We start from the raw sequence: 17924 nt of genomic DNA, 5'->3' as shown, positions 1-17924 counted from the left end.
TGTAAATTACACAGACTGTCTGCTGCTTCGTCTCGTGGTGATTACGTGTTTTGCATTCTGCCCGAAAATTAAATGTTAACACTGTTTAATAAACAGTGAAAATTAAATTTAAAAAAACGTAAGCGAATTTGAATACAACAATTTAAGAGCCTATAACCAGCTGAGTCCTCGATAGAAAATTTAACCCTTCGCTATCACATTGCAGTTGTGAAGGAAGTTCCGACCACGTGTCGAATTCTTATCAGGCAGCTGATGGGGAACAATGGGTGAAGATTTTGATCAATCCAACCTGTCATCACTCCACAGAGGACATCTGAATTGCAGCTGTTTTACCATTTGGCTTATCTTCGCACTTGTTCTCCCCTCTCCACCAGCAGCTCTTTGTCTTCCCACTCCAAACTTCTGGCCGATAGGATGGCAGGAAAGGCAAGTAAGCTGCCCATTCTTGTCTGTTTTCAATAATAATGACACACCAACAGTTTTTGGTCAGCCAAGGAGAAAGTCTTGCGTAATGAATGGGGTCACCTTTTCAACCAAGGAGTGATGAGGGGGATGTCATAAGTGCACTGAGGCAACTCCCGATCATGTGCTGACTCTTCATTGCTGCTTTTTGTATTAGGATCAGGATGGGCCAGCCACTTAGTCAGTCCTCTTTCTTCGTCAGTACCTTTCAGGGAAATCTTTTCACTAAAAGAACTTTTTTTTTTTAAATTTATTTGTTGAGTTATTTTACCTGGAATGGTGTTGTCTAAAAAGAAACCCAAAACACCTGTTGTGAACATGCTGGTGCTCATCAAAACAGTAACAATCTGATCAAAAATTTGTGACCCACTGTTGCTGGCACCAGGATTGGCTTTCATCCATTGAGATAGAACCTGCGAATGATTAGAAATTAGACGTTGAAAACAAGTCAGATTTTCATTTCCTAATTGTTCACCAGAGAGAAAAAGATGGAGAAGCCGAGGACGAGTAAATTTCTTGACGAGTTGAGGTCGATAAATTGTAAATTGGCCAATCCAGTGGCTGCAATCATTCCAAACAGGACGCAGAATATGCCACCAATAATTGGCTCTGGGATGGTAATAAAAAGGGCGCCAAATTTCGACAAGACACCAAAGACCATCATCATTAAAGCGGCCGCTTGAATCACCCTCCGACTTCCCACCTAACAAAAGGGAAATTTGGTTAATTTTAACTTTTTCTTTCATTCGAACTCGATTATTTTACTTTGGTGACGCCAATGGCTCCAATGTTTTCCGAGTAGCTGGTCGTCCCGTTTCCAGATCCCCACAGGCCGGCCAGAATGCAGCCGAGCCCTTCGATGGCGATGCCTCGGTTCATTGCGTGAACCGGAGGTGGTCGTGCACCTGCCAATCTTGCGCAAGCGTAATAATCTCCGATGCTCTCGATGGCCGAAGCCAAAACTCCCGCCAACATCCCGAACACGGCCGCTACGCTCACCGTCGGCAGACCCCATTGGCCTGTCAATTGCAGAAATGTTGTTCATTTGATGGGCAATTTGCAATTGTTCATTAATCATTACATGGATAGGGAAACCGGAACCAAGGGGCTTCGTAGAGGATGTTGATTTTATTGTCGGTTCTGGCTGGCGATCCTGTCTGAAAGGCATCGCTCATGGTCAGGATAGCGCACAATGTCCAAACTAGAACGATGCTCAGTTTGGAATTTTGAAATTTATTTTGTTTTTGTTACAATTGCTGCCATCTACCGGTAGTAGAATGAAAATGTCGAGTTTTTTCACGCCCCATCCTTTGCCCCTTGCGGAAATGTGGACATTTGACGTGTTTTAAATAATTGTGAGAAGACGATGACAATAAAGTGCAAGTGGTTGATGATTACCGAGACGAAAATTGTGGCGGAGACGCCTGCTGTGCGAACGGGGTTGGTCGTCCTCTTCTATGCACAAGACCAAATTTGGGATAATGTGCCCCTGTGTTTTATTCTCGGATGTTTTTCTTGACGTTTCATAATTGACCAATTTTTTCCCCACAGTTTTAGTGTGTTTCATAAATTGTATTAAATGTTTGCACATTTTGTCGTTTTAGGTTGGCCTTTCGTTTACTTGGAGGATCCGGTCATTTCTTCATCACCCCTTCCTGGTTTTCCGCCTTTTATCCTCGAGTCCTCGTGTACGTTCATGTGAATGTGAACGTATTCACGGGGACGTCCTCTTTTTATTATTCCTTTTTCTTTCACGAAAGTACGGCCAGAATCATTCATCGAGTCTTCATACTCATTTTCGTTCTTACCAGTCAAGGTAAGAAATCAAACTTCATTTGTTCTTTTAGAGGAATTTTGTGTACCGAGATCTCTTGTATGGGTGTTGAGAAAGGAATCGTTTGCGTCAGACCCCAATAGGAAGCCACATTCCAGAGATTTTTCACCTAAACTAACAGTACGACCAACCCAAGTAGGCAAGTACCTAACAGTACGTAACCTAGCAGTACGTCCCCCATCCACCAAGTTTTCTTTTGGGCTGTGATGAACCGATTGGCTAAATTTTTACCATCTGTATTGAGCAGGAAATCGTTGGTCTTTTTTATTTCCATAAATTTTCCACTTAGTTTTGATTAAAAAAAACAAAACAGCTGTTCATACCTCCTTAGTGTAAAATATTGGTAGCATTTACCAATTTTCTTTTTTCATTTAGCATATTTTAACAATTTGACATTTTTATTATCACTGACAATCCTTTATCCATTAATTGGTCGGTGCTTTGTTGTGGAATTTGATAGCCCGTCGTGTTTCGTACCGTAAAAGTCAGATTTACTTGTTGATCGACTTTAACAATCCCAAACTATTTGAGTTATCCTGAATCGCAGAAATTTCCAAACTATCGTTTCCAACTTTGAATACGTCCATGCTGCTATAACTTTTGTATTTTAAAATCCATTTTGCTCGTCGCTACATCAAGTGGGAAAGAACGACAAGAATCGTGTCGTTCTTTAAACGTTTTTGAAATAGCGATTGAAAAATTCTAAATTCCAATTCATTTCATGCGATGCCAACCATTATGTTAATAATTCGAATGCGCAACGATTGCACAAAGGTCCACTTGCATTCGAACCAGTCTGGGTTGGTGATTCGAGAATCAAAGTCCAAATAATGCTCATTTGTTGTATAGATTTGATTAACAATGGGTGGCTGAGCGATGATATCTTGTCCTCTCATCTGTCAAAAGAAAACACATTTAGCGCAGACTATTATGAATAAGATCAATTAGTTGAGAACAATCAACTAACTCTCATGTAACTCGTTGGGGAATTGCCGAGGTTGATGGAAGAGCAAGTCATTTGAACGCGTTGATTGGAAGGGGCCTCGATGTAAAAGCGACACCATCTCGTTTCTCCAGTCGACATGTCCAAAGGAGGAATGGTTCCGCTGGACGTTTTAGTACGTCCGTGAATACAAACTAAAATTCAGGGAGGTTAGGCCAAGTTCTGTTTTTATGAATAAGAAAAGATTCGTCGTTACATTTGAAGTCGGTCGTTCCCGACGGTACCGTCATCATTTCCCAATTGCAATTGACTCGATCGAACCACTAGTCACTCGTGAAGATACATGCCCATTCGATTGTCGTACGATGTGTAAATCCTTTTGAGCACAGGTGGACTCGCAAAAGTCTCGACCGTTCCACGCAGCTAAAATTTAAAAAAGTAGAAATGAATTCGTCTAAATGTAAGTAAATGAGGGTTGAAATAGCTGGTGCATTCATTACCGAGAAATAATTTGTCCAGACGGAACTAAAAACGTCCGAGCAGGTCATTTGAACGTACTGGCCGACAGGGGCGTAAATATCAAAGTAACACTCTTTCGGTGAGTTTCCAACTGCTAAATTTGAAAGTGTGATTTTTCCCGTCGGAGTTGTGGCCATTTCGTCACTACAAACTGCAGAAAGATATGACATTATCATGATCATAACATGTTGTAATGTTGAGAAATGCTTACGTTTATATTCTGGTGGACAGTAATCGTCCCTTGATAGTTGGACTGGGTTTTCGATAGTCAGGCCGTCGATCGAGTAAATCAACAACACCAGCAGACCGAAATGGAATTCGGAGAAGATAGTCATTATGTCACTTGCAAACTCATTATGTCACTTGCAAGTTAAATGTGCTACCGAATAAGCTTTGACGTCGCTTTTTATAGGAGGGGTTTCTACATTTTCCCTTTTTGATCGATTGATTACATTATCGTCAGTGGACTATAGGTTGGGGGTCATTGGTCTTTTATTGCACAGGTGATCCGCACGTGAAGCAAATAGAAACAAACTTTATTGATGCTCCGATATTTGCACGACAGACGAGTAGTTAGTGAACGCCGTTTCTGGGGTGAGTGGTGACAACAATATTTGAATTAGTAATTGTTAGTTAGAACATCTGGACCGTTTGTTGACATTGGGCAGCAGTTTCTGGGATAGCAAAATTTGTAGAGGACAATTTCCATTGAATATGCTGTGTACTGTATTTCATTTGTCTTAATATTTTATCAGCATAAAAAAGCATTTAGCCATTAATTGATCTGTATTTAATATTGAAATTGATTGAGCGTGGGATTCTTATAGATTGCAGCAAGTTATGTATTAAACGCTTTAGGCTATAACCATTTTACTGGCTGTTTCAACTTTGGCATTTCCCCAATTCGATTTTTCAGGTTATCAGAACTTGGTTTCTATTACCGTCTAGTACTGCTGTTTCATTCCTATCCATTTTAGGGTTATTGCCAACTTTCACATTTTTGCTGGGGTAAAATAAAGTAGATCATGCCTGCATTGATTTGATTGAATTGTATTCGTTTACTTATTATTATTAGTCTTATTAGTACGTTTTAGGTCATGTTGTGTTTGAGGGCAATATGTTGTCACGACTGTATTCAAATAGGATTCCTGTGGTTTGCCTAACTACATTTGCCGTCTGGAGGAGTGACACCGCTCCAACCACAAAGCGTCGGTAATATTGCCTTGGCACGAGTGAATACGTTTGGTTTGCAGTTGGTTAGACAATTGCTTTCGTCTCCCATCATGCCGATTCCTATGAAGAACCACCGGCCCAGCTCCTTGTTGTAATAGTTCAGCGGCCCTCCTCTTTCACCCTGATTGAATTATTCCAGTCAAACAGGTTAGCGCATTTAAATAACCTCGGGGTGTGATAGGTACGTACTTTACAAAGGCGACGCCCTTTAGATCCGTCGCTGCAAATGACTTTGTCGCCCGAGAACGAACCTATTCCAGCCGTCTGCTGACACTGGCCGTTTGTTCCAGCCGAGGAGATGACGGTCGTTGTAGTTTTGCGTAAAACAGGGCTCGGAACGCCTTGTGAATTAACCCAACCAAATAATAATTTGTCTCTATTTAATTGTTTAATTATTAAAACACTTGTAAAAGGTTTTATAGGTTTACCAGGAATGTAGTCGCCCCATCCGGTGAGGACGACGGGATCGTTCAAGTGATCCGGTTCGTTGGCAAACGGCAGGCATGCTGGCTGGACGTAATCTGCATTTGCGCGGGAATCATGATTAGTTTGGTGCTGGTCATTTCTCAACAAAAGACGTGAGAGATGCTGCTGGCGATTACCGTTTAAAATAGCAGGTTTCAATAACTTAAAAATGGCCCAATCCCCCTCTACTGCATATTGAGGCCAACTGCCCAGCTGTCCACTGGTCCATTGGACGACTTGACGATTGCGGTCGTTGCTGTTGCTGCTAAAGTCGTGCGCTCCCAACGTGATGGTTGTAAAGCCGCTCCATGACAAGTTTCCTTTGCTGTCTAGAAAACAGCTCATGGCCGTCACAAAGGCTTGGTTGCTGATGAGAGTTCCAGCGCACGTATACGGCCCTCCATCCTTGTTAACGACGAGGTGGACCATCCACGGAAACTCGTTGGGATTGGCTTCCGTTCCACCCAAGATCCTCGACGACGTGAATTTCGATCGGCCACATTCAGTCGCCAGTGCTGCAGCACATCACGTAAAGTATACGCTCAATTATAGAAAAATAATAGTTTTAATAATCACGTCTTTGAGTTGTTGTTGATGTAGTTGTAGTTGTAATTGGCGCAATCATTGTCCACTTGCAATCGAACGTGTTTCCATAGTGAAGCAGTTGAGATTCCACCACAATGACGTTGCCGTTGGAAGTGTAGACTTCATCGACGGTTGGTGGATCAGCCAAAACCACCTGTCCGTCACGTAACTATTCTCCAAGCAAATTTGAGTGCTAAACATTTTTTTTAAAAAAAAGGTACAAAATGGTTTTACTTTCAGAAAACTGCAACTTCTACTAATCTGGACGATGGAGCAAGTCATTTGGATGCGATAACCGGGCGGTGCCACGATGGAAAAGGAACACATTTTCGGCGATGGTCCCACTACCAACGGATCCAACGGTTGAATGATTCCGCTGGTTGTCGTTGCATTGTAGTCACGACAAACTATAAATGGTTAGATTCAGTAAGCTTAACTGTCGATTAGATCATTAATTAAATTAACACAATTATTTTACTTTTGTACGTTGGTCCACAGGGTGCGTCTGCATTTGCGGCTTTGTCAGAATCTGATCCTTGAAGCTCATCACCTCCCAATTCGGAATTGTAAACAAATTTCCCCTTTTTAAAAACGCGGTGCAAATGTAACTTATATTTTAAAACTTATTGAAATAATCAAAATTTTCCTTACATTGTAGTCGTCTTCAAAAGTGGACTCGGCAATCGCCCAATTCCACGACCAAGCCAGTAGTAATACTACAGTGACAAATCGAATCATAATTACCTTTTTCGACGAATGCTATGTTGTCGGCGATCACAGGTAATTTGACATCGCCTTTTTATAGGACTCACATTCTCACTATATCGATTGATTATTTTCACAGAGTGTTTAACTTTTTTTTTTTTTGGCAGGTGGTCCACAATCGCAGCAAATAGCCCAACCCGTACAACAGCAGTTGGCGCACTGTTTGAATTGGAAAATTGGGTTTGATCAGTTGCTAAAAATTTGAGTAAACGCGGGAATAAACGCACATTGACATTAAAAACATGTGTGTTTGCTGACATTGCTTTCCATATCCCTACTACCAAATCAGTGGCATTTTTATTCCAAGCCAGACAAGTAAAAATGTTTTAGAAAATGTCATTGAATGTGTTGTGTGTATTGCATTTACTTGTCAGCTTGCTGCTATTGTTATCGCATTTCAATATTTAAATGGCAACAAACTGTTGCTGGCGCATATTTAAATATCAATTCACAAAGTAATAGAGACGTTAAACAAATTCGCAAAACACCATTAGTTTCAATCCGATTCGCTTTTAGAATTGTACACAAACCATTTAATCAAGTCGATAGCAGTCGGATTATTAGCTCAAGAATTTCAAAACAAAGAGACAAAATCATATTACACAATTGAATTTAGACAACTCCACTTCTTTTTTAAGGAAACAAACATCACTTCCTTTTTTCCGGAATATTTTAAACACTGAAATTAACAAAAGGATGAAAACAAAAAAGGCAATTGATTGATTCAAGGGTTATTTGGCGATGTGGCTGACTGTCCTAATCGGAGAAGTCTTCTCTGTCGAATGAATTCAACCGAATCGGAGATGGCCGACGATGTGGAGGCCTCTGCGGTAGACGAAGATGTTTCCCCGTGATCTTGACTTAAACTTAAGCTAATGGCTCGTTTCAAATCCTCGTCGACAGTGCTGATGCTCGCCTCTGGGGCGATAGCTGCTGGCAGTTCTTGACCGTGCTGACTGCTTTGCAAACTCTGTAGAATGGCCTTGTTCAGGGCTTCTTGGTCATCCCCTTCTTCCATTTCTTTCCAGCTCATGGCTAGTGCAGCCTTCAGTTGTTCGTCGTCCTCTTCTGGTTCTTGTTTCTTGGTTGGGGCTTTTCTAAAGTGGCGAGGAGAGAGGGGGGCTAAACTCAAGACCTTGTCAGCCTCACAACTAGGCAAGTCACCTACAACTATGAAGATGGAATATTTGTCAGTCTGCAGCTGGGCCAGAAAGAGGGAAAGATATGTGTCGGAAAGGAGTTCAGGGCCTGACAGGATGGAATTGAGATTGAACCATTGTCTGCCTAGTTTTCGAATAGAGAACCAGTGGTCTCTGTAGTGACAGATGAAGGCATTTTCATTTCTGGAAAAAAACATGAAATGTGTTGTAATAAATATTTTGAAATATTCCTGCATTACATAATTACATTGGGCACTGTCTGGTCACAGCTGCACGTGGATCTGAAGAATTGTAAGGAATCAGTTCTAGTCCCCATACCGAGAGTGCTTCAGAGATGACTTGGACTGAAAAATAGCCACTGTCATCCACATTAGATGATGGTTCCTAAGTAAACACATTAGTAATTTTATTTTGTTGAAAACGGAAACAAATTATGATGATGAAATTTACTTGAAGGAACCGATTGTATTCTTCACTGGAGACTCCAGCTTCAGCCATTCGAGCTCTCTCCTCTTCATCGAAACGATGCCCTATTGTAGCTAGATCAACAGCAGTAAAGTAAGGTCCTTGAAGAAGCGCATTTAGACAGTGTTGTGCGCATAACGACCCTTGTTGCTATAGATTGACAAGACATGATTTAATACGTTTCTTGGTTCAACACATTACACAGTGTTTAAAAGGCAATGAACCATACCATAAAAGAATAGCAATACCTTTTCGTGAAAAATAATATCCATATTTTCAAAACACCGAAATAATATCGCTGATTCCGGCTGTCAAACTTTTTATCAAGAAAAATTAGTCAGTAGGATTTCACAACAAAACGTTGCCATTCGTTTATTATTCATTCGTCAGTTCTCAGTTGCCACATTTTTAATCAAGTAAACTAAACGATTTAAAAAAAATAAAAGACAGTTAGTGTTTTTAATTACAAAAATTTGAAATTACTGTTATTTTATTTCAATTCTCACATTACTTTTTTATTTAATATCAATAATTAACTATTTTTCTAGAATCGTCTGCTAGTCCATAGGTTTTCTTTTCATCACGCACACCTGGTCCCCTATTCAAACGAGTTATCTGCTGACTTCCGCCGGGTTATTAGGATTAAAATTGAAAAAAGACAACTGTAAAAATTGTTATCCAACAGCCCCATTTTCTTTCTTGCCAAAATATATACAGTAGTGTTTTGATTTAGGTAGATTTTAACTCGATAGAAATAAGGTATGAGCAGGAACGTTGTTTCCACTCCGGCTGCTACGGAAGAGAGCTTTGACTTTCTACCATGGACTATACAAACAGTTAAAAGCCACATTCTTCCTTCCAAGTCAACTGGAAACTCACCCAGTAAAGATCGCCATGCTGCTTTTCATGATCTATCAATCCCCCATTTGCCTGACATGGTGTTTCCCGATAATGTTTTAAGAATTCAGCTCTCCAACGGCTCTGGAATCGAATTCAATGCCTTGGATGCCTTGAAGTTAGTAAATGACAAGGAAGATCTAGTCAAGGTTGCGATAGCAGAAGCTTGGAAAGAATCCAGGTAACGATCATTTCTAAAAATTACCATAATGTGCTTGCTTTATTCATGCCATCTTTAATTCTTAAATCAGAGCAGACATGAATGTATCACACAAAGTAAGCCATCCATTTGACTGGACCTTTACAACAGACTATCGGGGGACTGTCCTTGGAGATTTGAAAGTCAGTGCAACCGACTTGAGGATTGACATGGAGAAACTGAAACAAAAGGAAGCCATTCTCTTCTTTGATGAAATTCATTTATACGAGGATGAGCTCGCCGATCACGGTTGCGCCTCTTTCTCCATCAAAGTGGTATGAATCTGCATTTTTTATTCACATTCTTTGTAAAGTTGATATCAAATGTTGTCACTAGAGAGCCATGCCAAGCGGATTCTTTGTTTTATTGCGTTTCTACCTGCGCGTCGATGACGTCCTTATCCGCATCAACGACACCCGACTCTATTACGAGAAAGATAATCAATACATTCTGCGTGAATACACATCAAAAGAGAGCAAGGCTAAGGACCTCAAGGTATGACAGTATTACAAAATTGATTACAACGTACAAAAATGTCTAAACAATTCAATTCGACAGGTCCCTCGCGTCTTCTGGGGTGATCCCAACGAAATTTCTCAACACTTGTCGCTCTCTCATTCACTCTACGAAAAACTGGAATTTTAGAACACACATACAAAAGCATTCACGACTAATAGCACGTTTACTTATTGTCGAAAAAACGATTCGCTCTCACATTACATTGCATCTTTTCCCTTTTTTTTCTTGCTGGGATTGAATTGAACTGCTTTCAATTTAGCGTGAACTCGACGCATTTTGTGGACGCCCTTGAATTTTGCCTTGTTCTCCTCGGGCACGACGACGTTGTAGTGATACAATCGGTGCCAACTTTCTTGCACTTCCATCATTAGGATTTCGCAGTCGATTTCCGTGCTGCCGTCCACCTGCAAGTGTCTAACTTTAATCAGCTCTTCGACTTTTTCCAGTTTTTCTTTCGTAGCAGCCAACCAGGTGGCCCCCAATTGGCGGATCCATTCCCTGATGTGTTCCGTCGCCGCCATTTTCAATTGTTTCATCTGCAGAGTGACGCAAGATGTGACCACCTGGGCCTCCATTGCACCAACCCTTTCGCTCCAGTAGTTTCGGTAATGTTGCATTTGCTCGTCGTATTGGGACAATGTGGGCGAGGTGCCTCTCAACTTTTCACAGGCTCCCATCTTGTTGACACTCCACAATTCCGCGCAATCTTTCCACCTGTCGATGATGCCCCTTAGTTTTCCCACTAGGTGTTTGCAGTGATCCTGGTCCCGCTGGAGTGTCACTTTGAGCAACGGCTCACGACTCAGCCGGTCGTAAAGTGATCGTTGGTCCACCGGCAAGGCGTTGCACGATCCTTCCTGCCATTCAGGCACCAAGGAACTGCGTTCGATCCAGTGATGGGAGATGTTGGATATGTCGCGTTCGATGGATTCCAAGTCCGGCTCGACCACCACTTTAGCATCTCGGAGGGATAATTGAATGACAAACTGGGCGGGTCCCTTCTCAAGTAAATTGGACAGCGCCTCAAACAATCTAGTTTGAACTGCTTTCAAAATTACCACGTAAATCTTCTCTCGCCAATAGTCGTAATAGTTTTGCAATTCAGGAGCCGATCCTGTTTGCGAATTGCACACGATACTCTCCACCTAGAAGCGATTGAATTACGTCAATGTAAAATTTTATTGGTACGTCATTTTTTTTTACCTGGAGAAGAATGGGTGGCAATTCGGAGACGATCCGCCTCACGTTGAGGAAGAATTCGTCTCCCGATTGACTCAACTTTTTGAAAAACTGGTCAGCAGAGGGCGGGCCACTACCGGTGACTGGGTTGAGGTCGTGCTGAGACTCGACCAACAGTTGGAAATCGTTAATCTGGGCGATTCGTTTGTCCAAAACAGAAGAGATGAGGGCCACATCTTCCGCCATTCCCTGAAATTTCTCGACACTCTCCATCAGCTCCTGGATGTAACTGGCCAGGCAAAGGGAAGGCCAGGTGACGTGAGTCGTTCCTAAATTCAATCCGTCCTCCACCGAAGAGTAGCAGCTGGTGAGGACAACAAATTCGAACGGGGTAAGTTTCTCGACCACCGAGGTCAAACGTTCCAGGATGGCCACGATGGCTCGATTGTGATGGATCAAATCCGGTTTTTGCATCAGTAAAATGTGGCAGACGTGCGGAACTTGGAATCTCGTCTGTAAAAACAATCGAGTTTCGTCCCAAATGGTTTGCAAAGTGTCTTGAAGTGTCGTCACATATCCTTTGGCTGTCTTTTTCAGGATGGGCTGAGCCATGGCTTTGTTGGCCCGTTTCTGCACAGTTGTAAACCATTTGTTGTGCAATTTATCCTCTGTCGACTTCAAATATTTGGCCAATTCAATGTACTGCTCTTTGATCTGTTAAAGAAGTTTAAGTGTAATTTTGGCATTGAATTAAGTGCACCCCTCGTTACTTTGGTTGATGCGGCCGTTTCGTCCCAATCATTTGGATGAGGAAAAATGGTGAGCAAAGCTATTTTGACTCGATGGTAGAGTAAACGACGTTCAAACAGTCGCTGGGCCATGTCAACATTCTCGGCTTCCTTCTCGTTCAAGTAATCCGTCATGTCGAATCCTCTGCGGATGAGGCGGATCTCGGTCGACAATCGACTCAGTTGCTCTCGTTGATTTTGTTCCAGGAATTCGTCCAAAGATCCCGAATGCGTTCCAGCCAGTGAATGAGACTTGTCGATGATTTTCCGTAGCAGTTTCAATCCCTCGAACGAAGTGCTAATTAAAAAAGGTATTATGTTTTATTAATCAAATGAAAATGTTGTAATTTTACTGAGCATCTAGGACGTGTTTTATGGTGGATTTGATTTCCGCTTCAGTCAATTTCTGAGCCGCTTGGTGACTTTTAACAAATTCCTGGAATTCTTCGTGATTGTCAACCAAAAAGAGCCGGATTTCCAGTTTGGAAATCCTTTTTTCCAATTTGTCTCGAATTGTGGCCATCAGCCGCTGACGGGCAAAGTAGTCGTCGATCTGTTCCGACATCTCCCTCAAAGCTTTTGTCTCCTACAACATTCTAGAGGTAAAAAGAAAATTCTATTCAGTTTAATTTTATTAATACCTTGATCAGAGACTGGACTGTTGAGATGCTATCCAGGACTGTACGAGTGGCCAGAAACATGGCGTTAAATTCCGGGCCGGTTAGTTTGCCGACCACTTCCAGTTTGGATTCTGCCCATTGAATTTCCCACACCTTGAGGGCGTTGACGACCAATTCCACTTCCGGTTTGAGTAGATTAGTCGGTTGCAGGACGTGCAGCATCCATCGGGCAAGAATGTGAGTGTTGTTGGCCACCAATTCGGAAAACTTTGAGTGAATCCCTGATTTTGCACTGGGTTGCAGTATGACAGCCTTTAACGCACTGGCCAGGGATTTGACGTAAAGATCAATCCTTTCTATCGATCTGTTTTCTGAAAAAACCTTTTTAAAAAAATTATTTTTTAATTAGGATTCAGAGAAAATTTCATGGATGAAATATTCACTTGAATTGGATCTCTGACTAGCCGGAAGAGTTTGAGAGTGTAGTGGACTTGGCGTAAGGATGATTCCGTCTCTATCGTCACTTCTCCCCAATTTTGCACCATCCATTGTTGCTGATGGCTGAGATCAATCAGTTGTTTCTGCCAGAAGACGGACTCGTCCCTCAGTGTTGGAAAATTTGTCTTTTCATTCAAAAATCAATTTAAAATTTACATTTTTTAAAATTTAAGGATTGTAATCAATACCGGATAGCCTTTACTTGAGGTCTTTGGCTTAATGGGATTTTCAACTTTGGTGAGATCGCGATCTTCAATCAGCAGTAAAAATTGAACTAATATTCTAATGTTGATACATTAAAAATTTTACTTTCTTTAATGTTTAGTGAAATGAAAACTTGTATACTCTTGAAAATCAGTCAGTGTGTCGAGCCATTCCCGATTTTTTTCGTTACGCGCTAAATGCTCCATCATTGGAAGATAAACCTGATTAACCAATCGATTAAATTGGTGGTAAGTTAAATTTAATTTGAGGTTGAATTAAACCTTTTGTAATAATAAAGCTAGTCCTTTGATATCAAGTTTAGAAAGCTCCATGGTGTAAATAAAACTAGTTTGAAACGGTTACCGTGGCAACTAGTTATCGATTTCTGGACAAAACAAAATTGTGGCGCAAAAAGAACGATTTATTTTCAAAAAAGAACCCGAGATGAGGACAAAATCCAGGAGGCAAATTAGAAGCAAGTTATTTTTCTGTGTTTAACAAAAAACGGCCCATTTAAATGTATAGGACGGTAAAATTATTTTTCAATGGCAGGTAGTTCATTTCTCGTCCCACTTTTTGAACTCGACTCCATCAGGCGGTTTGACTGTAACTTTCTCTTTGGCTACTTCGTCCCAGTTTGTGCTGAGTACAGTTCCACCGGATTCTTGAAACGACTTGTTCATGGCTCGGCGGATTTCATCCGATCCTTCGCCATAAATCTTTTGAAACAGATGATTGAGAGCAGCTTCCCCTTCAGGTGTCTCTTCTTCTTCTTCCTTCTTGATATCCGACTCAATCTTGTCCCAATTAATCTTTTTGGCAGATGATGATGGGTAGACCGGTGGCTGTTCAGAAGATAATGCAGCAGCTACAGGAATCTGCTTGACATTGTCCTGCAATTGGCCCTCGAGTGAACTCCACCGTATACCATCGCATTTCTTCATTTTGATCTCGACTTTGGTTTTCATGACTGAGAAGAAGCTTTGGTCAGGCACGATTGGGTAAGACAAATTCAAATTGAGCTCGTAATCCGTTTCATCCGGTAGTTTTGCTTTCATCGCCATCTATGAAACACACATTTTAGTGACAATAACTTGTGACATTTTTTTTAGATAAAAACTTACTGTTGATGCAGCAAAATCTACTTTGACAGCATCAGGGTTGAGATTCTTGGCGAGAACAGTAACACAAACATGACTTTCTGTTTGGTACCAATCATGCTTGATGACCAAAGGAATCTTTCTAGATTTGGCAAGTTTTTCTTCTGTCCAAGTAATCCATTGTCTGACACCATCTGATGGATGTTTTCCTAGAATGAAAAGCTGCTGCACTGAGTATTCATGAAAAATGTTGAAATTAGTTACCTCCATGTTTGTAGCTTTCCTGGAACGCTTCAAGTGCCTCTTCAAACTGTTGCAGATGGAAGCAAGCTATTCCTTTCCTCAAGTGAGCTTTAGAGTCGCTAGGATCCAGTTCTGTGGCTTTTTGAGCATCACTTTTGGATTCAGCAAAACGATCAAGTTTCAGCAGAGCATGAGCCCGATTTGTATAATATTCAGGTAAATCATCTACAATCTTAATAGCTTCATTGTACAACTAGAATTAAAAGAGAAGTGGTTAGTTTAGTGCTACCTAAAACTAAACTAGTCAAGCAAATCACCTCTACTGCTTCCTCATAATTTTCATTGACAAAAGCTGCATTGGCCTTACTGTAAAAGAAAAGTAAAGTCAGTCAGTGTTTCCATGTCAACAGCTTAATGTGATAACGAATTACCAAACCAACTCTGATGGAGTATCACAAGACATTTTTGCCTCACTCAAAGAGACCTGTCGAAAGACTCGGCAAACAAACGACTGAACTGAACAACACGTAAATTTTTCTAGAATTTCCGAGAAATGCTTTTTCCATTGCGGCGTCGTCTGGTAGCCAAGTGCTGCTAAACAGCAACTTTTAGATAATTTTTAGATAATTTCTGCTCAAATTTAAATTTCACATGCTTTGTTTTTAACAAATTAGGAAATTTTACGAAGGAAACTAGTTACCAAATGAATATTCAGTTGAATATGTTTACTCAATTTTGTGTCGTGAAAAATTCTTCAAAATTTTAAAACGTAATCTTAATGTTGACGGGTCGTAAAAATTAAGACTCTGATCCGTCGTCGACAAACAAAATTATCTTTCCACCGTGACATTCAAGTTTTATCAGATTCCAGCTTAAAATAAAAATGAGTCGATGTTTGCGCTCGGTATTCTAACAAATAAAACCACCATATTTTCTTCAAGATTCCAACATGTCCAACGTTTGTTCGTTTGCCGCCTGAAAAATACGAAATCCAATTTTTTAAAACAAATTACAAAAGAATGTTAGATTGCGCCAATAAATCATGCACAAGCCTGCAGTCCTAAGGCAATCGGAACTCTGCCCAAAATCTCTCAGGGTATTTAAAGTCTGTCGTCGGAACCCAGTAGCAATTAGTTGCCAAATTACACAGCGGTCGGAACGAACAATTACAAGATTCCCAAATAATAGAAAATGAGGGTCATTTTTAGTTTGTTGTCCATTTTCATGTTATTCGTCAACGGAAGTAAGCATTTCCTGTTTAAATTAATTGATTACATTGTAATTTCACTTGAGATTTACAGGCGGAGCTGTTGAGTGCGGAATTGCCAATCGACCAATCAGCAGAATAGTTGGTGGTATGGAGACGAAACCCAATGAATTCCCCTGGATGGTTTATTTGAGGGTTCAGTTTTGGAGCGGCGATTCCGCACAATGCGGTGGAACTCTTATCAGCGACCGATGGATCCTTACGGCCGCTCATTGCCTTTACGGAGTTGTTGACGTCACCGCCATACTGGGAGCGCATGACGTAACCAATTCCAACAGTTTACCAAGACAAGAATTCAGTACCAAGAAATGGAATATCCATCCACTTTGGTCTTACGGACAAGTGGAAAATGACATTGCCCTTGTTCAGTTGCCGGAAGCGGCCGTAATGTCCGGTATTCAAATGTCTAGAAAACCTTTAAAAAATAAAATGAATAATATTTGTTATCTCTTAAAATAGATTACGCTCGACCGGCCTGTTTGCCTTATTCGGATGACCCAAATTTCGTTGATTTTGATGTAACCATCACCGGATGGGGAAATTATTCCAGTTCCGGTAAATTTTTGAAATTTTAGTTGATTCGATTGCTAATTTAAACAAAAATTTATTTCTGCATAATTAGTTGACAGCGGAACGAGCCCAGTTTTGCGGAGTGTCCGTTCTTCCATCATCGATTCTTCCGGAATGACCGGAATTTGTCAGCAGAAAGCCTCCGGCGAAGTAGTGGGTCCTTTTCACGGCGACAAAATCATTTGCAGTGATTCGAGTTACAATCGACACTTTTGTCACGTATGAATTCTTATCGCAGAACAAATTCATTTATCAATTATGGACCTTGTTACATTTCAGGGCGATGATGGGGGACCGATGAATCTTTACAATTCCTATTGGAACACATATACGGTAGTGGGTGTGGCCTGGATTGGTGACACGAGTGTCGAATGTTCAATTTCCACGAAACCGAACATTTGCGCGCGTGTCAGTTACTTTATCGATTGGATTCACGACACGACGGGCATCCCCCGAATTCCCAGACCAACCACAACCACCACAACAACAACGCCTGCACCAACCACTGGCTACTTTACCTGTGAAGGAAAACCTAGCGGAATCTACCCGAATCCGGCCTGCGACTGTTGCACTACTTTTTACAAATGTTCCAACGGCTACGCTTATCTTTACGTAATTCCTTTAAAATTCATTTCCAAAGATTCATTCGTTGACTAGCTAATAATTGAAACATATCCAGGACTGTCCTGATGCTGGAACGGTATTTGATCCCGAAATATTGGTCTGCGTCTACCCGGAAAATTTTCCGGCCTGCGGAGGTTTAGCGCGTTGAAAAAGCTAGTTCCAATTCATTTTAACGTTTAGGAATAAGCAGCCGAAATAATTAGAAATGATCACATGATCATTTGCAATGAGACATGTTCACTTAACAATTAATTGAAATACAAATCGATTCTCTGGTTATATCTTCAGAGTGAATAATAAAAAATTCTCTGTAATATTTGATCATTAACCGAATTGTGTATCAAGGCCTTTGCACTTATATAAAATAAGGACATGACATAAGAACAGTCGAAAACTGAACTGAATCTTTGGTATCAGCATTTGAATATCCTATGTAGCACCGGAATATTATTCGTTCAATTAGATCGTAGGAGACACGCCTTTTTTTTAAATTGAAAATGCCTTAATCTTGATTTACGATCCTGATTAAGAAATAGATGACGCATTTTACCTGTCGCGTAAATAACAATGCATTATCGTTGGCATTCGTGTACAGTCAGTTTTATACTGCCGTAATTGAATGAAATTCATCGCAGCTTTATGTGCCATCAATGGATTAGGAAACGAAAGGTTTTTTACAATAACGATATGAATATTCATTCGGACTTGAAGCAATAAAAAAAAAGGACTAAATAAGTGGAACGATTGACGTCATAACGGACCAATTGTTTGACTTGTTTCGCCTT

The 17924-nt window shown here is 40.8% G+C and overlaps 8 protein-coding genes and 1 long non-coding RNA gene across 12 annotated transcripts in view; 3 read left to right on the top strand and 6 right to left on the bottom strand.

Annotated features, from left to right (window-relative positions):
- Positions 1-17924, top strand: part of LOC124196773 (probable glutamate receptor) — a 104707-nt gene that overhangs the window by 64644 nt on the left and 22139 nt on the right. The window lies entirely within an intron of this gene.
- On the bottom strand, positions 42-1699 carry LOC124196795 (solute carrier family 23 member 1-like). The gene is made up of 6 exons (XM_046592021.1): positions 1544-1699; positions 1228-1481; positions 938-1165; positions 734-875; positions 526-667; positions 42-449 (listed from the first exon to the last, which is right to left on the bottom strand). Exons 1-6 carry the CDS (start codon positions 1635-1637, stop codon positions 296-298), a joined length of 1014 nt encoding a protein of 337 aa, XP_046447977.1. The 5' UTR covers positions 1638-1699; the 3' UTR covers positions 42-295.
- On the bottom strand, positions 2883-4148 carry LOC124196805. Its single transcript, XR_006875823.1, has 5 exons — positions 3970-4148; positions 3740-3909; positions 3496-3662; positions 3264-3433; positions 2883-3192 (listed from the first exon to the last, which is right to left on the bottom strand). It is a non-coding gene; the product is annotated as an uncharacterized LOC124196805 (long non-coding RNA).
- Positions 4793-6832, bottom strand: LOC124196781 (chymotrypsin-like elastase family member 2B). Of its 2 annotated transcripts, XM_046592003.1 has the most exons (8): positions 6693-6832; positions 6520-6622; positions 6276-6448; positions 6033-6210; positions 5594-5971; positions 5420-5512; positions 5181-5332; positions 4793-5112 (listed from the first exon to the last, which is right to left on the bottom strand). In XM_046592003.1, the coding sequence occupies exons 1-8, from the start codon at positions 6777-6779 to the stop codon at positions 4918-4920; spliced, it is 1359 nt and encodes a 452-aa protein (XP_046447959.1). In that variant the 5' UTR covers positions 6780-6832; the 3' UTR covers positions 4793-4917. The 2 variants fall into 2 exon arrangements, with proteins under 2 accessions (XP_046447959.1, XP_046447958.1); XM_046592002.1 differs by having other exon boundaries at positions 5420-5971.
- Positions 7141-8808, bottom strand: LOC124196803 (ataxin-3-like). The gene is made up of 4 exons (XM_046592041.1): positions 8680-8808; positions 8417-8581; positions 8214-8350; positions 7141-8149 (listed from the first exon to the last, which is right to left on the bottom strand). Exons 1-4 carry the CDS (start codon positions 8701-8703, stop codon positions 7531-7533), a joined length of 945 nt encoding a protein of 314 aa, XP_046447997.1. The 5' UTR covers positions 8704-8808; the 3' UTR covers positions 7141-7530.
- On the top strand, positions 8995-10265 carry LOC124196804 (TIP41-like protein). 2 transcript variants are annotated; one of them, XM_046592043.1, is made up of 5 exons: positions 8998-9095; positions 9165-9509; positions 9580-9802; positions 9864-10022; positions 10086-10265. In XM_046592043.1, exons 2-5 carry the CDS (start codon positions 9193-9195, stop codon positions 10170-10172), a joined length of 786 nt encoding a protein of 261 aa, XP_046447999.1. In that variant the 5' UTR covers positions 8998-9095; positions 9165-9192; the 3' UTR covers positions 10173-10265. The 2 variants fall into 2 exon arrangements, with proteins under 2 accessions (XP_046447998.1, XP_046447999.1); XM_046592042.1 differs by having other exon boundaries at positions 8995-9509.
- Positions 10244-13646, bottom strand: LOC124196770 (dynein axonemal heavy chain 10-like). The gene is made up of 8 exons (XM_046591986.1): positions 13477-13646; positions 13320-13413; positions 13077-13256; positions 12655-13014; positions 12367-12599; positions 11996-12311; positions 11250-11939; positions 10244-11191 (listed from the first exon to the last, which is right to left on the bottom strand). Exons 1-8 carry the CDS (start codon positions 13542-13544, stop codon positions 10244-10246), a joined length of 2889 nt encoding a protein of 962 aa, XP_046447942.1. The 5' UTR covers positions 13545-13646.
- LOC124196797 (protein SGT1 homolog) lies at positions 13736-15268 on the bottom strand. Its single transcript, XM_046592023.1, has 5 exons — positions 15110-15268; positions 14996-15044; positions 14700-14931; positions 14460-14644; positions 13736-14399 (listed from the first exon to the last, which is right to left on the bottom strand). Exons 1-5 carry the CDS (start codon positions 15139-15141, stop codon positions 13893-13895), a joined length of 1005 nt encoding a protein of 334 aa, XP_046447979.1. The 5' UTR covers positions 15142-15268; the 3' UTR covers positions 13736-13892.
- On the top strand, positions 14757-17467 carry LOC124196789 (brachyurin-like). 2 transcript variants are annotated; one of them, XM_046592014.1, is made up of 6 exons: positions 14757-14894; positions 15980-16339; positions 16405-16500; positions 16568-16734; positions 16795-17127; positions 17195-17467. In XM_046592014.1, the coding sequence occupies exons 2-6, from the start codon at positions 16036-16038 to the stop codon at positions 17285-17287; spliced, it is 993 nt and encodes a 330-aa protein (XP_046447970.1). In that variant the 5' UTR covers positions 14757-14894; positions 15980-16035; the 3' UTR covers positions 17288-17467. The 2 variants fall into 2 exon arrangements, with proteins under 2 accessions (XP_046447970.1, XP_046447969.1); XM_046592013.1 differs by lacking the exon at positions 14757-14894 and adding an exon at positions 15782-15921.

This window comes from Daphnia pulex, chromosome 7 (assembly GCF_021134715.1).
Source record: "Daphnia pulex isolate KAP4 chromosome 7, ASM2113471v1".
Lineage (NCBI taxonomy): Eukaryota > Metazoa > Arthropoda > Branchiopoda > Diplostraca > Daphniidae > Daphnia > Daphnia pulex.
This window is presented reverse-complemented; position numbering and strand designations above follow the sequence as displayed.